Source organism: Leucoraja erinacea, chromosome 14, assembly GCF_028641065.1.
Source record: "Leucoraja erinacea ecotype New England chromosome 14, Leri_hhj_1, whole genome shotgun sequence".
In the NCBI taxonomy this organism is placed as follows: domain Eukaryota; kingdom Metazoa; phylum Chordata; class Chondrichthyes; order Rajiformes; family Rajidae; genus Leucoraja; species Leucoraja erinaceus.
The window spans coordinates 15,146,411-15,166,058 of record NC_073390.1 but is presented as its reverse complement, the minus strand read 5'-3'; the positions used below and the strand labels follow the sequence as shown (position 1 = coordinate 15,166,058).

Genomic DNA, 19,648 nt, shown 5'->3' with positions numbered 1-19,648 from the left:
GAACCGGTGTGAGAGGGAAGGTGAATATCAAATTAAAAGTGTTATACAGTATATGAATGCGTGAAGTATTAGAAATAAAGTGGATGAGCTTCAGGCTCGGATTGAAATTGGTATGCATGATGTGGGAATTACAGAAACATGGCTGCAAGAGGATCAGAGCTGGGAACTGAATATTCAGAGGTATACGTCCTATCCAAAAGACAAACAGGTGGGCAGAGGGGGTGAGGTGGCTCCATTGCTAAGGAATGAAATTCAATCCCTTGTGAGGGGTGACATAGAATCAGAAGATGTAGAGTCATTGTGGATAGAACTGAGAAATTGTAAAGGTAAAAAGACCCTAAAGGGAGTCATCTACTGGCCCCCAAGCCTTGAGATAGGGTGCAAGTTGCATCAGGAGTTCAAATTAGCATGTTACAAAGTTAATCGTACGGTGGTTATGGGAGATTTCAATATGCATGTAGATTGGGAAAATCAGGTTGGTACTGGATCCCAAGAAAGGGAGTTTGTAGAGTGCCTCCGAGATGGATTCTTAGAGCAGCTTGTTCTGGAGCCGACCAGGAAAAAGGCAATTCTGTATTTAGTGTTGTGTAATGAACTGGATTTGGTAAGGGAACTCAAGGTAAAGGAACCATGAGGAGGTAGTGACCATTAAATGATGTTTTAATCTGCAATTTGCGAGGGAGAAGTTAAAATCGGAAATGTCAGTATTGCAATTGAACAAAGGGGATTATGGAGGCATGAGGGAGGAGCTGGCCAAAGTTTACTGGAAATGGACCCTAGCAGGGATAACGGTGGAACAGGTATTTTTGGGAATAATCCAGAAGATGCAGGATCACTTCATTCCAAAGAGTAAAAAAAGATTCTAAGGGGAGTAAGGGGCGACCGTGGCGGACAAGGGAAGTCAGGGACAGTATAAAAATAAAAGAGAAGGCGTATAACATAGCAAAGACAAGCGGGAAGCCAGAGGTTTGGGAAACATCATGGGGAACAAGGACATGGCGGACCAATTGAATAACTATTTTGGTTCTGTCTTCACTAAGGAAGACATAAATAATCTGCCGGAAATAGCAGGGGACCGGGGGTCAAATGAGATAGAGGAACTGAGTGAAATCCAGGTTAGCCGGGAAGCGGTGTTAGTTAAATTGAATGGATTAAAGGCCGATAAATCCCCAGGGCCAGATAGGTTGCATCCCAGAGTACTTAAGGAAGAATCCCCAGAAATAGTGGAAGTATTAGTGATAACATTTCAAAACTCTTTAGATTCTGGAGTAGTTCCTGAGGATTGGAGGGTAGCTAATGTAACCCCACTTTTTATAAAGGGAGGGAGAGAGAAAACTGGGAATTACAGACCAGTAAGTCTAACATCAGTAGTGGGGAAACTGCTAGAGTCAGTCATTAAAGATGGGATAGCAGCACATTTGGAAAGTGGTGAAATCATTGGACAAAGTCAGCATGGATTTATGAAAGGTAAATCATGTCTGACAAATCTTATAAAATTTTTCGAGGATGTAACTAGTACAGTGGATAAGAACCAGTGGATGTGTTATACCTGGACTTTCAGAAGGCTTTCGACAAGGTCCCACATAAGAGATTAGTATGCAAACTTAAAGCATACGGTATTGGGGGTTCAGTATTGATATGGATAGAGAACTGGCTGGCAGACAGGAAGCAAAGAGTAGCAGTAAACGGGTCCTTTTCAGAATGGCAGGCAGTGACTAGTGGGGTACCGCAAGGCTCGGTGCTGGGACCCCAGCTATTTAATATATATATTAATTATTTGGACGAGGGAATTGAATGCAACATCTTCAAGTTTGCGGATGACACAAAGCTGGGGGGGCAGTGTTAGCTGTGAGGAGGAAGCTAGGAGGCTGCAAAGTGACTTGGATAGGTTGGGTGAGTGGGCAAATGCATGGCAGATGCAGTATAATGTGGATAAATGTGAGGTTATCCACTTTGGTGGCAAAAACAGGAAAGTAGACTATTATCTGAATGGTGGCCGATTGGGAAAAGGGGAGATGCAACAAGACCTGGGTGTCATGGTACACCAGTCATTGAAAGTAGGCATGCAGATGCAGCAGGCAGTGAAGAAAGCGAATGGTATGTTAGCTTTCATAGCACAAGGATTTGAGTATAGGAGCAGGGAGTATTGCGTACAGTTTTGGCCTTCTAATCTGAGGAAAGACATTCTTGCCATAGAGGGAGTACAGAGAAGGTTCACCAGACTGATTCCTGGATGTCAGGACTTTCACATGAAGAAAGACTGGATAGACTCGGCTTGTACTCGCTAGAATTTAGAAGCTTGAGGGGGGATCTTATAGAAACTTTAAAAATTCTTATGGGGTTGGACAGGCTAAATGCAGGAAGATTGTTCCCGATGTTGGGGAAGTCCAGAACAAGGGGTCACAGTTTAACGATAAGGGGGAAGTCTTTTAGGACCGAGATGAGAAAAACATTTTTCACACAGAGAGTGGTGAATCTCTGGAATTCTCTGCCACAGAAGGTAGTTGAGGTCAGTTCATTGGTTATATTTAAGAGGGAGTTGTGACTAAAGGGATCAGGGGGTATGGAGAGAAGGTATGTACGAGATACTGAGTTGGATGATCAGCCATGATCATGTTGAATGGTGGTGCAGGCTCGATGGGCTGAATGGCCTACTCCTGCACCTATTTTCTATGTTTCTATGAAAGAATGGAGCGACTGGGCTTGTATTCACTGGAATTTAGAAGGACGAGAGGGTATCTTATAGAAACATATAAAATTATGAAGGGATTGGACACGCTAGATGCAGGAAACATGTTCCAGATGTTGGGGAGAGTCCAGAACCAGGGGCCATTTAGGGGTGGCCATTTAGAACTAAGATGAGGAAAAACTTTTTCACACAGAGAGTTGTGAATTTGTGGAACTCTCTGCCACAGAATGCATCCAGTGGAGGCCGATTCACTGGATGCATTCAAAAGGGAGTTCAGTATTATTATTATTCCACATCTGAGGCGAAGATGTGACAGGGATCGAACCGATCCCGCTGTCGCTGTGAGGAGGGAGGCAGCTGTAGCGCTGCGTTGTGCCGCGGTCCCAGGCGTGAGGAGTGTGTTTGTGAGCCGCCGCCGCCGCCGCCGCCGCCCCTTTAGTGGGCTGATGTGTGACGCGGACGTCACAGGCGGGGTGAATGACCGGCGGAAAGTAGCAAAGCAGCCGAGCTCTCGTTCCGTGCGGGCGGCGCCGGCTCCTGCTCCAGCTCCTGCTCCAATGGGCTCTCCAGGCGGCAGTCTGCCTCTGCGACATCTCACAGCCTGCCTCTGAGCAGCCGGCACCATCTCAGTCGCTGCTGCTGCGGGGAAAGCCGCTGCGAGAAGAAGCAGCAGAAGGATGCGTATGTTTAATTTGCACACACGTGTAACTTCCTGGAAGCCAAGTATCAGCTGAAGTTACTCGGAGTCGCCGCTTCCTAGTAACCGGGGCGCGCTTGCATGTTCAACATCGCCGCCTGATCCCTTTCCTTCCTTCCTTCCTTCCCTCCCTCGCTCCCTGTGTCTCTCCTGAGGTTATTTGGTTTTGTTGGGTTGTTGTTTTTCCATGGTCCGTGCCCTCGCTCTGTGACTCTCGCAGGCGCCTCCCTCCCTCCCTCCCTCCCTCGCCGCCGTTTGGTGCCCACCGCCCAGCTATGGGTTCTGTCAAAAACGGGTTTCGACGCAACGACACTTACGTCCTGGCCGTCGATGTTGGATCCACGTCCATCAGGTGCTCCATCTACGACCGAGCCGCCAAGATCCAAGGCTTCAGCAGTAAACCGGTAAGATCCACGAACCTGCAGTGTGGGGGGAGTGAAGCTAATGTCTAACCCGGCCTGGGGAGAGGTTGCACTGGCTTGAGGTTTTCTATGTTGTCATGGGAAAGCGACGTTAGATTCCCTAGCTCAGGCACTTAGTCACGACGTCAACCTAATGTTATCGCAGTGACTGTGAATGAATCCAATCCCTGTAACATGAACTGTGAAATGTGTTAGCAGTTAGATGTGAAATCCTGCCCGACATAACCACTGATGAGGTGTTTGCGCAGTAATCAACCAGAACCAGAACCAGTGATATGAATCTAAATAGTTGAAATATCTAACCCCTCCTGTTTTGGGTTATGTGTCTGCCGCTGGCAAGGCCAGAGTTTGCAGCTTATCCCACGTGGTGGCATGAAGCAAAATCAACCTGGTTTAGGTGAGGTGCTGAGCTGGGCTGAAATGGCAACACCTGTCTCGATGTGTACCTTGCCCCAACCTGACACATCTTATGGTCCTGTCAGACTTCATTGGGGAAGTTCGGCTTCAAACAGTGCTCGCAAAGAGCTGTTGGGGGAGGAAGGGTCCCAATAATAATGTTGGAGGCCTAATAATGCTAAAATATCAGCAATATTATTTCCAAATTATGATCATTTGAGATTTGGAGGTGAGCCTGTAAGGTTGTGGTGGTGTAGCCAAGCTCCTGCTGCTCTTGTACCCATTGGTGTTGGGGATTGTGTGCTTGGGAAGTGCTTTCTCTGTTGTCAAGGTGGTTAACTGCAGTAGAGGGTATGGATGCAGCATTGCAGCTAAGGTGTCATGCAAGGAAATCATTGCAGGTTTATAGTAGTAGGATGAGATGCCAGTCTAGGTTTATTATTGTAATGTGCTACAGTAATAAGCTTTGTTTTGCATAGTCTCCATTCAGATCTGTATATAAATACAATCAAGTCAAACTCAACTATGTAGAAACTAAGAACCACAGATGCTAGTTTATACCAAAGATAGCCACGGAGTGCTGGAGTAACTCAGTGAGTAAGGCAGCATCTCTAGAGAAAAGGGATGTGTGATATTTCAGGTTAGGGCTTTGCTTCAAATTCTGAAGAAGGGTCCAGACCTGAAAAGCCACCCATACGTTTTCTCCAGAGATGTTGCCTGACCCACTGAATTACTCCGGTGCTTTGTCTCTATTAAACTCAAGTACAGTAGGTAGAACAAAGACGATATTGTTTAGAAATGGTGGTAGATTTACAGGGAAGAGATGTAGAGAGATTGTATCAGATGATGGTACATCCCTCTGGGAAGAGCACACACAGTCGCCATGTTCCAGCACCATCTTGCAGGATTCAGTGGAGATATTTAAGGCAGAGATAGATAGATTCTTGATTAGTATGGATGTCAGAGGTTATGGGGAGAAGGCAGGATAATGGGGTTATGAAGGAGAGATAGATCAGCATTATTGAATGGGCCCTAACCTTGATGGGCTGAATGGCCTAATTCTGCTCCTTTTACTTATGATTACTGTTCTGGTTTGTCCTCGTGATGTTGAGCCTCACATTGGTGGTGCACTCAACCAGCCAGGTGAGGAGTAGACTATTCCTCACATGCACTTTATAGAATAGCATAAGAGGAGGCCCTTCGACCCATGTTTTTGTTCTGAGCATGATGCCAAGTGACACTGATCACATCTACATGCACGTGATCCATATCCCTCAATTCCCTGCCCTTCCATATGCTTATCTAAAAGCATCTTAAACGCTGCTGTCGTATCTTTCTCCACCATCACCCTTGGCAATGCTTTCTAGGCCCCCAGCGCTCTGTGTAGTAGTTTAAGAAAAAACATCTCTGTTATATCTCCCCCCCGCGCCCCCCCCTCCCCTCACCTTTGTAAACGATGGAAAGGCTTTGCGGCGTCAGGAGATGAGTTGCTCACCACTGGGTACCCAGCATTTGACCTGCACTTCTACCTGTTGTATTAATGTGACTGGTGCATTTGTGTCTATGGTTGATGGTGATCCCCCTGCATGTTGATGGCAAAGGTCATGATGATGATAATGTAATTGAATGTCAAGGGCAAGTGATTGTCCTCCTTTATTGGAGATGATCCTTGCCTGGCACTTTAATGCTGGAAATGTTACTTGTCACTAATCAGCCATATTTAGGCAACTGAACCATTCTGTCAACAACTAGAGAGCGGTCCTGAGCTACTATCTACTTCATTGGAACCCCTTGGACTGTCTTTAATAGGACTTTATCTTGCACTAAACATTATTCTGTTTATCATGTATCTGTGTACACCATGGGTGGCTCGATTGTAAACATGTATTGTCTTTCTGCTGTCTCGTTAGCATGCAACAAAATCTTTTCACTGTACTTCATTGCATGTGATAAACTCAAGTAAACTAGATATTGCCCAGGTTTTGCTCAGTGCTGGAATGATCTGGTTTATTTGCAGAGAGATTATGAAGTGAATGTTGAGCAGTCATTAGTGAGCTTCTCCGGTTCTGATCGTTTGATGCAAGGGAGATCATTGCTGAATCAGCCAAGGATGGTTGAGACTAGGACCACCATGAGGAACGGCTGCAGAGGTTTCCGGAGATGATTGGATTTCAACAACCACAATCATCTCACTTTTGGCAATCGGGCAACCGATTCCTCTTGATGCCCATTGACATTTCTAACCAGCCTCCTTGCTCACACATTGCTTTCATTACACTCTCGCCCAGTTTACCCCTAGAGTTCACTTCTTAAGTTAAAATTTGCACCACGGCTGTGATGTCAACTAAATGTTATTTTATTGTTCAAACATTGCTTTGAACATCACATTCTGTGCTCTCGTTAACATGGGGTTAGTGGTGAAACCGCCAATTGACTTGGTTGTTGGCATTGTATGGTGGCATTGTTAGTGTAAACCAGGTATAACATTGAACAGGTTTCAGGGAATAGGAATTAATGTCATCTAACATTAATCTTTGATCATGACTGACTGGTTGCATGGACACAGCAAGACCAAGTAAATCATTGTGTGCTGCTGAAAGTAGAAATATTTGTAGGGTGGGTATCAATGTTAAACAACTAAAGACACCTGTAATGTTGCATTCTTGGCTGAGTAGTTGATCTTATTTCATACACTTATTATCGCATCCACTGAGAGACAGTGAAACATTTTGTATTGCTTGTTATGCAGTCTAGTCATTGCATACACGAATACAAGCAAGCCACGCACCAGTCCAACAGGTAGTGCAGGAAGGAAAATAATCACAGTGCAGAATAGAATGTTGCGTTACAGAGAAAGTGCAGATAAAAAAAAATGCATTGATACAGTCAGGAAGGTGTGGAGAGTGGGACAACAACTTTAGCCTGTGAGAAGTTTATTTAGTCGTGCGATCCATAAAATCAAATCCAAAACGGGTGATTTGTTTACCAATCCCAAAGAAATAAACAACCGCTTCAAAGTATTTTATTCAGAATTATATACTGCTAAAACGCGGGCCACTAATGTAGATTTTGCAGGATTCTTTGACTCCCTCAGTTTGCCAAAACTAGATGAATCAGCCAGGCTAGAACTGGATTCAAATTTCTTAGAAAGCGAGCTAGTTGAGGCTATTAAATCTATTCCCTCCGGTAAAGCGGCTGGACCGGATGGATTTGGTTGCGAATTCTATAAGGCATTTCATAAGTCGCTTGTCCCACTACTAATTATATCAATGATTCGATTAAGAATAACAGGTTTCCGAAGTCCCTGTACGAGTCAAATATATGTGTCTTGTTAAAAAAAGACTGGACCTGGTATACAGGATATTGCTCTCCTCAACTTTGATCAAAAGGCTAATTACTAGCTAATAAGGCATTTTCATAATTATATACCCTGATCAAAATTTATTCCAGTAGATTTTCGTTTTGTCCGCGTCGACTCCTGAATAATTTATGTAGCCTCACCAAGAGGCAGGATTCTAGAGCTGGATCTTATCCTTTTGACTTAAAAAGCGTTCGTCAGAGGGCCCTATATGTTTGAGACAGATTTGGAGATTGCCTCAAAATGGTGTATCTTTGTCCGACATCATCCATCCTCACTAATTTGATAAATTGCTTTGACTTACAACGTGGGGTCAGACAGGGAGATCCTCTATCCCCCTTGATATTGCTCTGGAGCCCCTCGCAATAGGTATCAGGAGTCACCCAAACATCAGGGGTATAAAGGTGGGGAATGTGGAAAGTCGTGTGGGGCTTTACACCGATGACACATTACTATATCTCTCCGATCCAGAAGCCTCTGTTCTTCCCTTGTTAGATTTTATTAAATCATTTGGCAAGCTTTCTGGGTACACAGTCAACTGGAGTAAGAGCGAGTTCATGCCTTTATCAGACAATATAGATTCAGATTTTCTTGAGGCTCTACCATTTAAGATAGTATATGACCATTTTACATATCTAGGACTCAAAATACCCCTAAACCCCAAACTTATATTCAAACTCAACTACGCTGATATGATTACAAAGTTAAAACTGAACATAGAGAAATGGAGGATTTTACCCTTGTCTATAGTGGGGCGTATTAACGCTATCAAGATGGTGTCTCTTCCTAGATTCATATATTTATTCCAAAATCTTCCAATTTTTCTTACTTCATCATTTTTTTAAAAATTGGACTCCATTATCCTTCCATTCATTTGGGGCTATAAAGCCCACCGTATATCAAAGGCACATCTTCAAAAGCCAAAAAATGAGGGAGGCATGGGCCTTCCTATATTTAGGCACTACTATTGGGCAGCCAATGCTAGAGCTCTGATTTACTGGCAATGGGGATTCCCAGATGAACCTTTGGATAATAATAATAATACCCCCTTCGTGGCTAAACATTGAAAACACAGCAGTGAAAAATTCCTCCCTCTGTACTTTGCTTTTTTCCAAAACAGAATCCCCACATAAGTTGGTTGGTGAGAACTTCATTTTAAGAAATTCTATTCAAATTTTAAATCAGATAAGAAGTTTCAGTACATTGTCAAATGTCTCTATTTACACCCCCATATGTCACAACCACTCATTTTTTCCATCACAGACGGATGGGGTGTTTGCTGTCTGGAGGGACAAGGGCCTTGCGACCCTCAGAGATCTATATATTGACAAAAAGTTTGCTTTGTTTAATCAGCTGAAATCAAAATTTAACCTTTCCAACTCATTTTTTTCGCTATCTCCAAATTAGGCACTACGTTCAAGATCAAATTGCAAATTTTCAAACCATGCCTGACAGTTGCCCACTCTATGAGCTCCTGCAGCTTCCTCCAGACTCCAAACATCTAATATCTCGCTTTGTGAGTCTATTCACCACCTCTGTATCCACTACCCATCTGAAAGAAGCCTGGTCTACTGAGCTGAATTTCGAGGTGTCTGACGACACTTGGAATGAAGGTCTGACCAGAATCCAAACTTGTTCGATCAATGTCAGGTATAAACTGATTCAGTTTAAAGTCATCCACAGACTCTATTACTCAAAGACCAAATTGCATCGAATCTACCCTGCTATTTCTCCATTATGTAACAGATGCAAAAGTGCAGATGGTTCTTTAACACATATTTTCTGGCTCTGTCCTCATATACAAAGATACTGGTCTAAAATATTTAAGTGGTTTTCTGGGGTCTATGGAAAAGATATTCTCCCTGATCCAGAACTGGCACTTTTTGGAAGCTCAGAGACTGCTTTGTACTTCACGTCTGAAGAACAACAAGCACTGATGCTTGGTATGGTGGCAGCCAAGAAAATGACCCTAACAGACTGGAAATCATCTACACCCCTCTGCTTCAAAAAATGGCTCAATGAAATGATAATAATCATACAGATGGAAAGGATACGCTTCTACAACTCCAAGGTACCAAACAACTTTTTAAGTGTTTGGGGACCATTTATCAACCATCTCAAAGTCCAATAATTTCATAATTTCATATTATCTGCAGTGATGTAGTCCTGTGACCTTTACTTCTGCTTTTGCAATGCATGACTGTGTAGCACCATGTGGATTGTACCAATACTGTTATGTCTGACGGCTTTGTTTTATTTTATTTTTATTTTTTTTATTTTTTTTCCTTCCTTTTTTTTTCCTGTTGTCTTTTTCAGTTTTTATTTTTTTTTTTTTTTGTTTTGTTCTGTTTTGTTAAAAAATTGTATAAAATAATAAAAAATATATAATAGAGAAGTTTATTTAGTAGTCTAATAACTGCAGGCAAGAAGCTGTTCCTGAATCTGTTGGTACTTTGTTTCAATGTTTTGTCCCTTCATGAAGGGAGAGGGGGATATTGACCAAGGTAGAAATAGTCCTTGATTATGTTGGCTGCTTTCCCGAGGCAGTGTGAAGTGTGGATGGCGTCGATGGGGTGGGGGGGAATTGATCCCGGGTTCTGGGTCTGCACGGTAGCAACTCTACCATTGCACCACCGTGCTGGCTTACAGCGCTAGAACCCAGCTTCCATCCTGAGTACGGGTGCTGTCTGTACATTCTCCCCCTGACCTGCATGAGTTTTCTCCGGGTGCTCCAATTTCCTCATGCACTTCAAAGACACACAGGTTTGTAGGCCGATTGGCTTGGTCAAAATTGTAAATTGTCCTTAGTGTGTGCAGGATAGAGTTAGTGTGTGAGGATTACTAGGCAGCACGGACTCAGTGGAATACTAGAGTATTCTAACATTATTTCTGCAGTGCCCTCCATAATGTTTGGGACAAAGACCAATCATTTCTTTGCCTCTGTACTCTAAAATTTGAGATTTGTAATAGAAAAAATCACATGTGGTTAAAGTGTACCTTGTCAGATTTTAGTAAAGACTGTTTTTATACATTTTGGTTTCAGCATGTAGAAATTACAGCAGTGTTTATACATGGTCCCCCCCCATTTCAGGGCACCATAATGTTTGGGACACAACAATGTCATGTAAATGAAATTAGTCATGTTTAGTATTTTGTTGCATATCCTTTGCATACAATGACTGCTTGAAGTCTGCGATTCATGGACACCACCAGTTGCTGGGTGTCTTCTCTGGTGATGCTATGCCAGGCCTGCATTACAGCCATCTTTAACTTATGCTTGATTTGGGGGCTAGTCCCCTTCCGTTTTTCTCTTCAGCATATAAAAGGCATGCTCAATTGGGTTCAGATTGGGTGATTGACTTGTCCACTCAAGAATTGACCATTTTTTAGCTTTGAAGAACTCCTTTGTTGCTTTAGCAGTATGTTTGGGATCATTGTCTTGCTGTAGAATGAACCGCCGGCCAATGAGTTTTGAGGCATTTGTTTGAACTTGAGCAGATAGGATGTGTCTATACACTTCAGAATTTATTATGCATCAGCAGTTGTATCATCAATGAAGATAAGTGAGCCAGTACCTTCAGCAGCCATATATGCCCAGGCCATAACACCCCCACCACTGTTTTTCACAGATGAGGTGGTATGCTTTGGATCCTGGGCAATTCCTTTTCTCTATACTTTGCTCTTGCCATCACTCTGATATAAGTTAATCTTCGTCTCATCTGTCCACAAGACCTTTTTCCATAACTGTGGATGCTCTTTTAAATACTTCTTGGCAAACTGTAACCCGACCATTCTATTTTTTCGTCTAACCAGTGGTTTGCATCTTGCAGTGTAGCTTCTGTATTTCTGTTCATGAAGTCTTCTGCATGGCAGTGGTCATTGACAAATCTGACTCCTGAAGAGTGTTTCTGATCTGTCGGACAGGTGTTTGGGAATTTTTCTTTATTATAGAGGGAATTCTTCTGTCATCAGCTGTGGAGTCTTCCTTGGCCTGCCAGTCCCTTTGCGATTAGTAAGCTCACCAGTGCTCTTTTTCTGTTCCAGTTGATTTTGGTGAGCCTAAAGGGCCTGTCCCATCAGCATGAGATGGCAAGCGTGACCAAACATGGTCACTTGAGGCGTTTGGCCTCGCGGGGCCGATCCCACTTTGATCGGCGGAGGCGTATGGAGTTGTGCGGGGCTGGTCCCGACATCGCGCTGGGCTCCTAAAATCTTGCCCTGTTCGAAAATTCCATGCGGCAACGGCCTGTCGGCCCACAGGCACTTTGAGCGTGTATGCAGCATTTTGACGGTGTACGCCTAGCACGTGGCGTTGCGCGATGACGTCACCGCCCGACACCGTGCGATGTCCAAATTCAGTCAGCCCGCCTCCTGCCCAGCTGATTGGTGAGTTTGACGTAAATTAAGTCACGCGTGAACTTTGCGTGTACTTAGCGCCTACTGACCACAAATTTAGCGCGTGGATTTGAAGCATCTGCTTTTTCTTTTTGTTCTCGTTAACAAGGCGATCTGACGGTTTCATCTTTTGAGTGTGGAGGCTTGTCCAACTGGTAGATTTGTTGTGTCATTGAAGTGCGTATTTCTTTGGAGTTTCTTACCAGTGGCGGACTGTTTTGTTGAAGCCATTGTGATTATGGGTCACGGAGACTCATAACACGCCCTGACCTGGCAGCCAACCTCCCCGCCCCTCCCTTGCTTTAGCGTTGAAATAAATCTTGTTTCAAAAATAATTGTCGCTCGAATCCCTGGCAGAGGTTCAGGTTGGGAGACAAAGGAACACCTGTCTACGAGCTTGGCTATAATTTGATCTGGGAGGTGACAAAAGCCATTGGCTTTCACCAGTAGCAGAAACAAAAAGAGAACTGAGTGTATGCAAGGCTGGGTGTAGCTTTTGGGCAGTCATTATTGTAGAGGAAGATGTGGGCGCAGTTGAAGCACTGAAGCATAGCTGGTCACTTTTCTTGTCTGAAGAAGGGTCCAGATCCAAAACATCACTTCTCCATGTTCCCCAGTGGTGCCGGCCTGATCCGCTGAGCTGCTCCAGAGCTTTGTGTCCTTTTTATTTTGTAAACCTCCGTATATTTTGGCCGGAGACAGTGGAAAAGAAAGGGAGCAGCTGGATAGCGATGCCAAAAACCATAGCCTTGATGTCCCCAATTTCAGCGAGTGGAAGATATGACATGATGTAGAGCATGGTGGTCAGACTAAGATGTCAGTATAAAAACAAAGTGCTGGAAATACTTTGCAGGTTAGGATGCATCTGTGGGAAGAGGAACGGTGAAGGGGCTTTGGGACAAAGCGACTTTGGCAATTTGCGAAGGTGACAAGAAGCTTGTAAAGCTATGGGGGAAGGGGAGGTGTTTCTGATTGGGTCAAAGGATGTGACCCTGGGGACAGGTTGTAAACAAGGATCTCTCGTTAGTGAAAGAATTGTAGTTTGAGGATGACCGTAAAAAAATATCGGAGAAGCAGAGTGTGCGGCACAGTGTTGCAGTAGTACAGTCGCTGCCTTACAGCGCCAGACACCTGGGTTCATTCCTGAAGTTCTGTGTGGAGTTTGTACGTTCTCTCTGTGACCACGTGGGTTTACCTGGCGCGCTCCGTTTTCCTCCCACACGCCTAAGACATACAGGTTTGTAGGTTAATTGGCTTCGGTAAAAATTGTAATTTGTCCCTAGTGTGTTGGATAGTGCTAGATATTCCCAGGGGACAACAGAACGTTCAAGGACAGGAAAGGTTTGGAGGCATGTGGGCCAAACAGGAAAGGTTTGGAGGCATGTGGGACTTGTGTAGCGGGGCATCTTGGTCAGCATGGGCATGTTGGGCTGAAGGGCCTGTTTCTGTGCTGCAACTCTTTTGCTCTATGAACTGAAGATGCTGGTTTACAAAAGAAAAGGCACAAACTGCTGGAGTAACTCAGTGGGCCAGGCAGCATCTCTGGAGAACATGGACAGGCAATGTTTTGGGTTGGGACTCATCAGACTCATTGTAGTAGGGGGGAGAAACTGATAGGGGAGATGGAGGCGGGACTTTGCAAGGCTAGATGGATGGATACAGCTCGGGGATTGATTGGCATCAGGTGGACAGAGGTGGGAAGAAAACGTAAGGCTGTGAGATAAGAGGAGAAGAGGGCGTGAAATGTGAAGCTTCAGGGAGGGATGGAGGTGACTGGGGAGATCACAGATGGATGCCTGATGCAGAGAAATAAAGTTATGAGAAGTTGGAGAATTCAGTGCAGAGGCTGCAACAAGCCCAGATGGAATATTAGGTGCTTTTATTTTTTACTTTGGGAGCAGTTCTGACCTGCTTTCCTTTGTTTAGACTGCTGCACTCCCTCACCTTGCACTCGTTCATCTATTAACCAGATACACTGGGCAAACGCTGGCTACTTTATCAGAGTTTAGAGATAAACACTTATCCTTCCCGCTTCCTTCCATCCCCTTGGCCTAACACCCCACCAACTCTGGCCAGGCAAGGGAATAATAACTTGTTTCCCCTCTTGCTCTTCTGATTCAAAACATTAACTCTTTTTTTCCCCCGTTTTCCTTCCCACTGATCCCGTGTTTTTTCCAATGTGAAGAAATGTTCATGACTAGTCCGTCTTCCACATCCTGCAGCAGAGATTGTGTTTCACATCATTTCTTGTGAAACATGTTAGCATTGTGCCATGTGCATGGAATGAGATAATGGAGGCTTTCCAGTTTAATTTAGTTTAGATGTACAGCATGCAAACATGCTCGCTGGCCATCCATCACCCATTCGCTGTCTGTTATCCAGTTTTTATTTCCAATGTGGCAATTTTAGAGGCTGATTAAGCTACAAACCCATAATTGTTGGGATGTGTGAGGAAACCAGAGCACATGGAGGAAACCTATGCGGTTATGGGGAGAACATGCAAACTCTACACAGACAGCATTGGAGATCGGCATCAAACCTTGTTCTCTGTGCTGTGAGGCAGTGGCTCTATCATCCGCGGTACTCCTTCACCCTAGTGATGCAAGAACATTGAAGAATGTGTAATCAGGCACTAATTGTATCTGCAGCTTTGAACGTCTGGGTTGGCCGTGTTGGGTTTGTCCATTATAGTCGATGGAATTAAGTAGAGTGGAAATCCAGTCTAAACAGCGCATATTTGAAGATGAAGGACGTAGTGGCTTATTTTGGATCTCTCCATTAGCTGCCCTGAGGGTAACGTCAGCTCGGTGCTTTTATCAGGCTATGAAGTATGTTAGTTCAGGAAGCGAGTTCACTTCTTTAAGGGCCTGTCCCACTTACACGACCTAATTCGCGATCTTTTTTTACTCGTGGACATTTTTCATCATGTTGAAAAAACGCCCCGACCTACTTGATGCCACGAGTACCTACGACTAGCATCACGACCTCGTGACGACCATGCAATGAGTATGAGTCGAGGGCAAACTCGTCAGAGGTCGTGAATGAGGTCATAAAAGTGGGACAGGCCCTTTAGAAAATTGATTAACTCCGCTCAATTAGTGGGAACGACAGGAAGAATTTGCATGCCTGATCTTTATAGGTGCGAATGCCAAAGGTAAAGCTGTAATATTAGCAGTCATTCTTGGCTGATAGTGATGTGCGTCATCAACCTTTGATTCTTACCATTCCCATCACCAATGATTCAAATCCTTCTAGATTTGACTCACACATATGTGAAGATATGCACTACATTTAGCAACGGCTGGGATAGTGCTAAAGTCTTGTGCTTCAGAACTTTCCACGCAGTGACTCACTCTTGGGCAACAACAAAACTATCTTCAAACCAAAGAGGGGGAAAAAATCAAAGTGCCGGAGGAACCTGGCAGGTCCACAGCATATGTGGAGGGAAATGCAGTGTTGAGACAGGACCCTTCATACTCATGAAGTGGTGGGGAGGACGTGGACAAAGCTGGGCAATTGAGGTAGGATCGGGCAAAGCCTAGCAGGCGGTAGGTGCATACCGCTTTAAAATCTTTACACTCTCACCATCAACGTTGACACTCGCAAGAAAGGCAAAGGTTATTTCCATTCAAAGTCTGCAGTAAAATGGGAAGTAAATTAAGGTCAAGGTTGTTTCTTCATCAAGAGCATAATCATATTATATTAGATAATTGTTGGAATAGCAAAGTCCAAATTGTGTTGGAAGTTACCATTCACCTTGGCTCTCTTGCCAAAAATCACATACTTGAAATATCATTACTGCTCTAGCAAGTTTAAATGTGAGTGTTCTACGAAGAAGCAATATGGTGCATTCCTGTTGGTGGAATGAGCATTTTTAGTATTGGCAACCTTGTCATCTTCAACACGCAGTCATATTTCAGAGATTTGTCTGCAGCCATGTGCTTACAACACACAATAGTTTTGTCTGCAATTTCTTGAAATTTCAGTTTGTGTCCAAGTCCGGTGATGTGTCTTACAGCCATGACTTACTGACGAGCAAAAAATAACAGTTTTTCAAAATGTAAAACGTTTTAGTCCTTTGGGTCTCTGAACAATTGAAGGCTGTTACCCAGTTTGGAATTGGTTAGTCTCTGAAAAGTTACTACTACTGTACATTCAACTCTAAAACAGGACATAATGTTTTGATTTAATCTCGTACATGCAGAGAGATTAGAAGGTTTTAGTGATAGAGCATGGAAGAGGCCCACTGAGTCCACATCGACCATTGTCCATTCACACGAGTTATTCCACCACACTAGGGGTAATTTACAGAGACCAATTAACCTGCAAACCTGCACGTCTATGGGATGTGGGACGAAATCCCATGCGGTCACAGTGCAAACTCCACATAGACATTAGGTGGCACAGTGGTAGAATTGCTGCCTTACAGCGCCAGAGACTTGGGTTTGATCCTAACTACGGGTGCTGTCTGTATGGAGTTTGTACATTCTTCCCGTGGCTGCATGGCTTTTTTCCAGTAGCTCCAGTTTCCTCACACACTCAAAAGACGTACAGGTTTGTTGGTTAATTGGCTTCAGTAAAGATTGTAAATTGTCCCTCGTGTGTAGGATAGTACTAGTGTACGTGATCACTGGTTGGCGTGGAACTCAAAAGGCCTGTTTCCGCGCTGTATTCTAAACTAAACTGGAAATTACACAGTGGCTCTGTCGCTGTGAGGCAGCAGCTCTACCGATGCACCACCATGCCGCCCTTGGGGGGGGGGTGGGGGAATAATGATGGAATGAACAAAATTCTGCCTTTGAAAAAGGAATGAGAATTTGAAAAGCAGTGCAAAGGTAACTTCAGTCCTTGTGCTTCGGCTAATCCTAAAAATTGGAATTGAGTGAAGCATTGAGATATTTCATCACAAATAATGAATAGGCTATACATTGGAGGGTCAGTAGAAAAAAATCACTTCAACATTCACACGTAGGTGGCATTCATCTACCCGGTATTTAATACTTGTGTATGATAAATTCCAATGATTCAAATAGATGTGACATTCTTTGCAAATGCTGTGTGGAGCTCTTCAGTGTTGTGCAAGATAAAGGGAATTACTCTTGGACCTCTTACCAAACGAGGTTGAAATGCAGCTCACACTGGGAGTTTTGGTCAGAGAATAATAACTCTATTCAGAAATGTGAAGCTGTTTGGAATTTTTGATCCAGATTGGGGGCATCTTGAAACAGTCACAGTTATGTAAGAGATTGGAGTAAATAATCGGGTCAAAACTATTGCTGCTTGGTTCTAGTTATCAGGTGTTAATAATTTATGACATTTTCATAATACTGACCAGTGAGTGACAGCTTATGAAAATCTAACATTTTTAAAGTTGTCCAGTGATTCAATGTAATTTTTTTAAATCATGATCTTTATCTCTTATGGAATTATTTTTGAGTGATTGCCATCATAATTTGAACTCTTTTTCTGCTGGGGTGCAAGTTACCGAAGCGAACTATGAGGTGCGGTTCCCCAGTGAATTTGAGTGCAGGATGGAAATTAGTGGTGAAGTTGATGAAGTCAGTGAGTTCTGAATGGGTGCAGGAGGCAGCACCGATGCAGTTGTCAATGTGGCGGAGGTAGAGTTTGGGGATAGGGCCAGGGTACGCCTGGAACAGTGATTGTTTGACATACTCTACAAAGAGGCCGGCATAGCTTGGGCCCATGCGAGTGCCCATAGCCACACCTTGGATCTGGAGGAAGTGGGAGGAGTCGAAGGAGAAGTTGTTGAGGCCTAAGGACCAGCTCTGCTAGGTGGAGGAGAATATTCGTAGATGGAAATTGTCTGGTTCTGCAGTCAAGGAATAATAAATAATAATACATTTTATTTGTGGGCGCCTTTCAAAAGTCTCAAGGACACCTTACAGAAATTAACAAGAGTAAAAAAACATATAATCGGAATAAAATAAATAATAAAGACATCACCGATACACAAATTAAAGACAGAATCTGATCCAAAGATAAAAAATCAAAAACACAATGTGAAGAGAGAGCAGCGGCAGCTAAACCGTGCCAGCGTACACTCTCCCTTCCGACAGCCATCTTGGACACAAACTAAAATATTCACTTACACACAAAAAATCATCCCCCCACAATGGTTACCATTGTGGGGGAAGGCACAATGTCCAGTCCCCATCCCCAGTTCTCCCAAAGTCAGGCCTATTGAGGCCTCCACTATTGCCTCTACGGAGGCCCGATGTTCCTGGCCGTTCTGGTCGGGTGCTGTTGCCCCAACGTCCGGTGAGTCCACTCAGCGGCTGGGCCACCTGGAACGGCCGCTTCCTAACCGGAGAGACCGCGGCTTCCGAAGCCGACAAGGCCGCGCCGGTTTGGAGCTCCCAGGCTCCCGATGTTAAAGTCGGCGCCGCCCGCTCCACTCCGCAGACCCGCAGCCCGGAGATGTTGAACTCGGCGTCACAGCTCCAGCGCGTCGATCCAGCGCGGCGACCCAGGCAAGGCATCGCCCGCTCCGCTCCGCGATAGCACTCCAGCGCTGTGCCGCCACCGAAGCCGAGGTGCTGGGCTGTCCCCGCCAGGAAACGGCGCTCCACGCCCGCTGGTAGGCCACGAGGACGGGTCGACGGGGCAGCCCGGAGAAAAAGCTGCCTCACCGACCAGGTAGGAACCTAGAAATATAGTTACCCCCTTCCCCGCACATTAAAAAGTCTATTTCTCCAACAAACAAAGCACAGGACTCACTAAAACTACAAAAAAAAAGTGAATTAAACGGACGGCTGCTGGTTAGCAGCCGTTCCCCAAGATGGCTACTCCTCCTCTAAGGAAGAAACGGAGGGCTTTAAGACCTTCCAGGTGGGGGATGGTGTAGAGTGATTGGATATCCATGGTAAAGATGAGGAAGTGGGGGCCGGGAAACCAAAACTCATTGAAGAGAAGAAGAGCGTGTGTGGTGTTTTGGGCAGAGGTAGGGAAGGATTGGACCAAGGGGGATAGGATGGAGTTGAGGTCTGTGGAAATTAATTTGGTGGGACATGAATAGCAGAAACAATGGGACTGCCAGGGCAGTTCTGTTTGTGGATTTTGGGGAGAAGATAAAATCAGGCCGTGCGGGGCTGGGGAACGATGAGGTTGGAGGCGTTGGAGGACAGAGAGCCGGAAGTGATGAAACCAGTAATAGTGTGTGATATTAAGGTCTGGTGCTCCTCTGTGGAGTCATGGTCCAAGGATAAGTAGGAAAGTAGGAGGAGGTGTCTGAGAGTTGTCGCCTGGCCTCAGTCTAGTAGAGGTCAGCGTGCCAGACTACCACGGCCCCTCCCTTGTCGGGAAGTTGATTATCCAGTCGGGGTTGCTGCAGAGTGAGCGGTGGGCTGTGCGTCTGGGGGGGGGGGGGGGGGGGGGGGGGGGGGGGGGAAGTTAAAGGGGAGTGGAAAATGTGAGGCAGTTGATGTCCCGCTGGCAGTTGTGAATGAAAAGATCAAAAGAAGGTCGAGTCCAGACGTTGGAGACGGGAGAAGGGGTCATCACTGGGAGGTGAGGACTCCTTCCCTTAGTGAAGGTGGAGGCGACAGAAGAAGAGCTCTACAAGGTGGCGGACCTGGAACTCGTTGAGGTGGGGTGGGGGAGGGGATCAAAGTCGAGGCCTCTGCTGAGGACAGACCGTTCTGTATCAAAGGGGGGGTGAACACATGGCAAGG

The 19,648-nt window shown here is 44.9% G+C and overlaps 1 protein-coding gene across 1 annotated transcript in view; it reads left to right on the top strand.

Moving 5' to 3' along the window:
• The first annotated feature begins 3,129 nt into the window (after positions 1 to 3,129).
• Positions 3,130 to 19,648, top strand: part of gk5 (glycerol kinase 5) — a 71,706-nt gene continuing 55,187 nt past the window's right edge. The window contains exon 1 of the mRNA XM_055645669.1: positions 3,130 to 3,790. Coding sequence (XP_055501644.1) covers positions 3,662 to 3,790 — 129 coding nt within the window. The 5' untranslated portion in view covers positions 3,130 to 3,661. The remainder of the gene's footprint in view (positions 3,791 to 19,648) is intronic.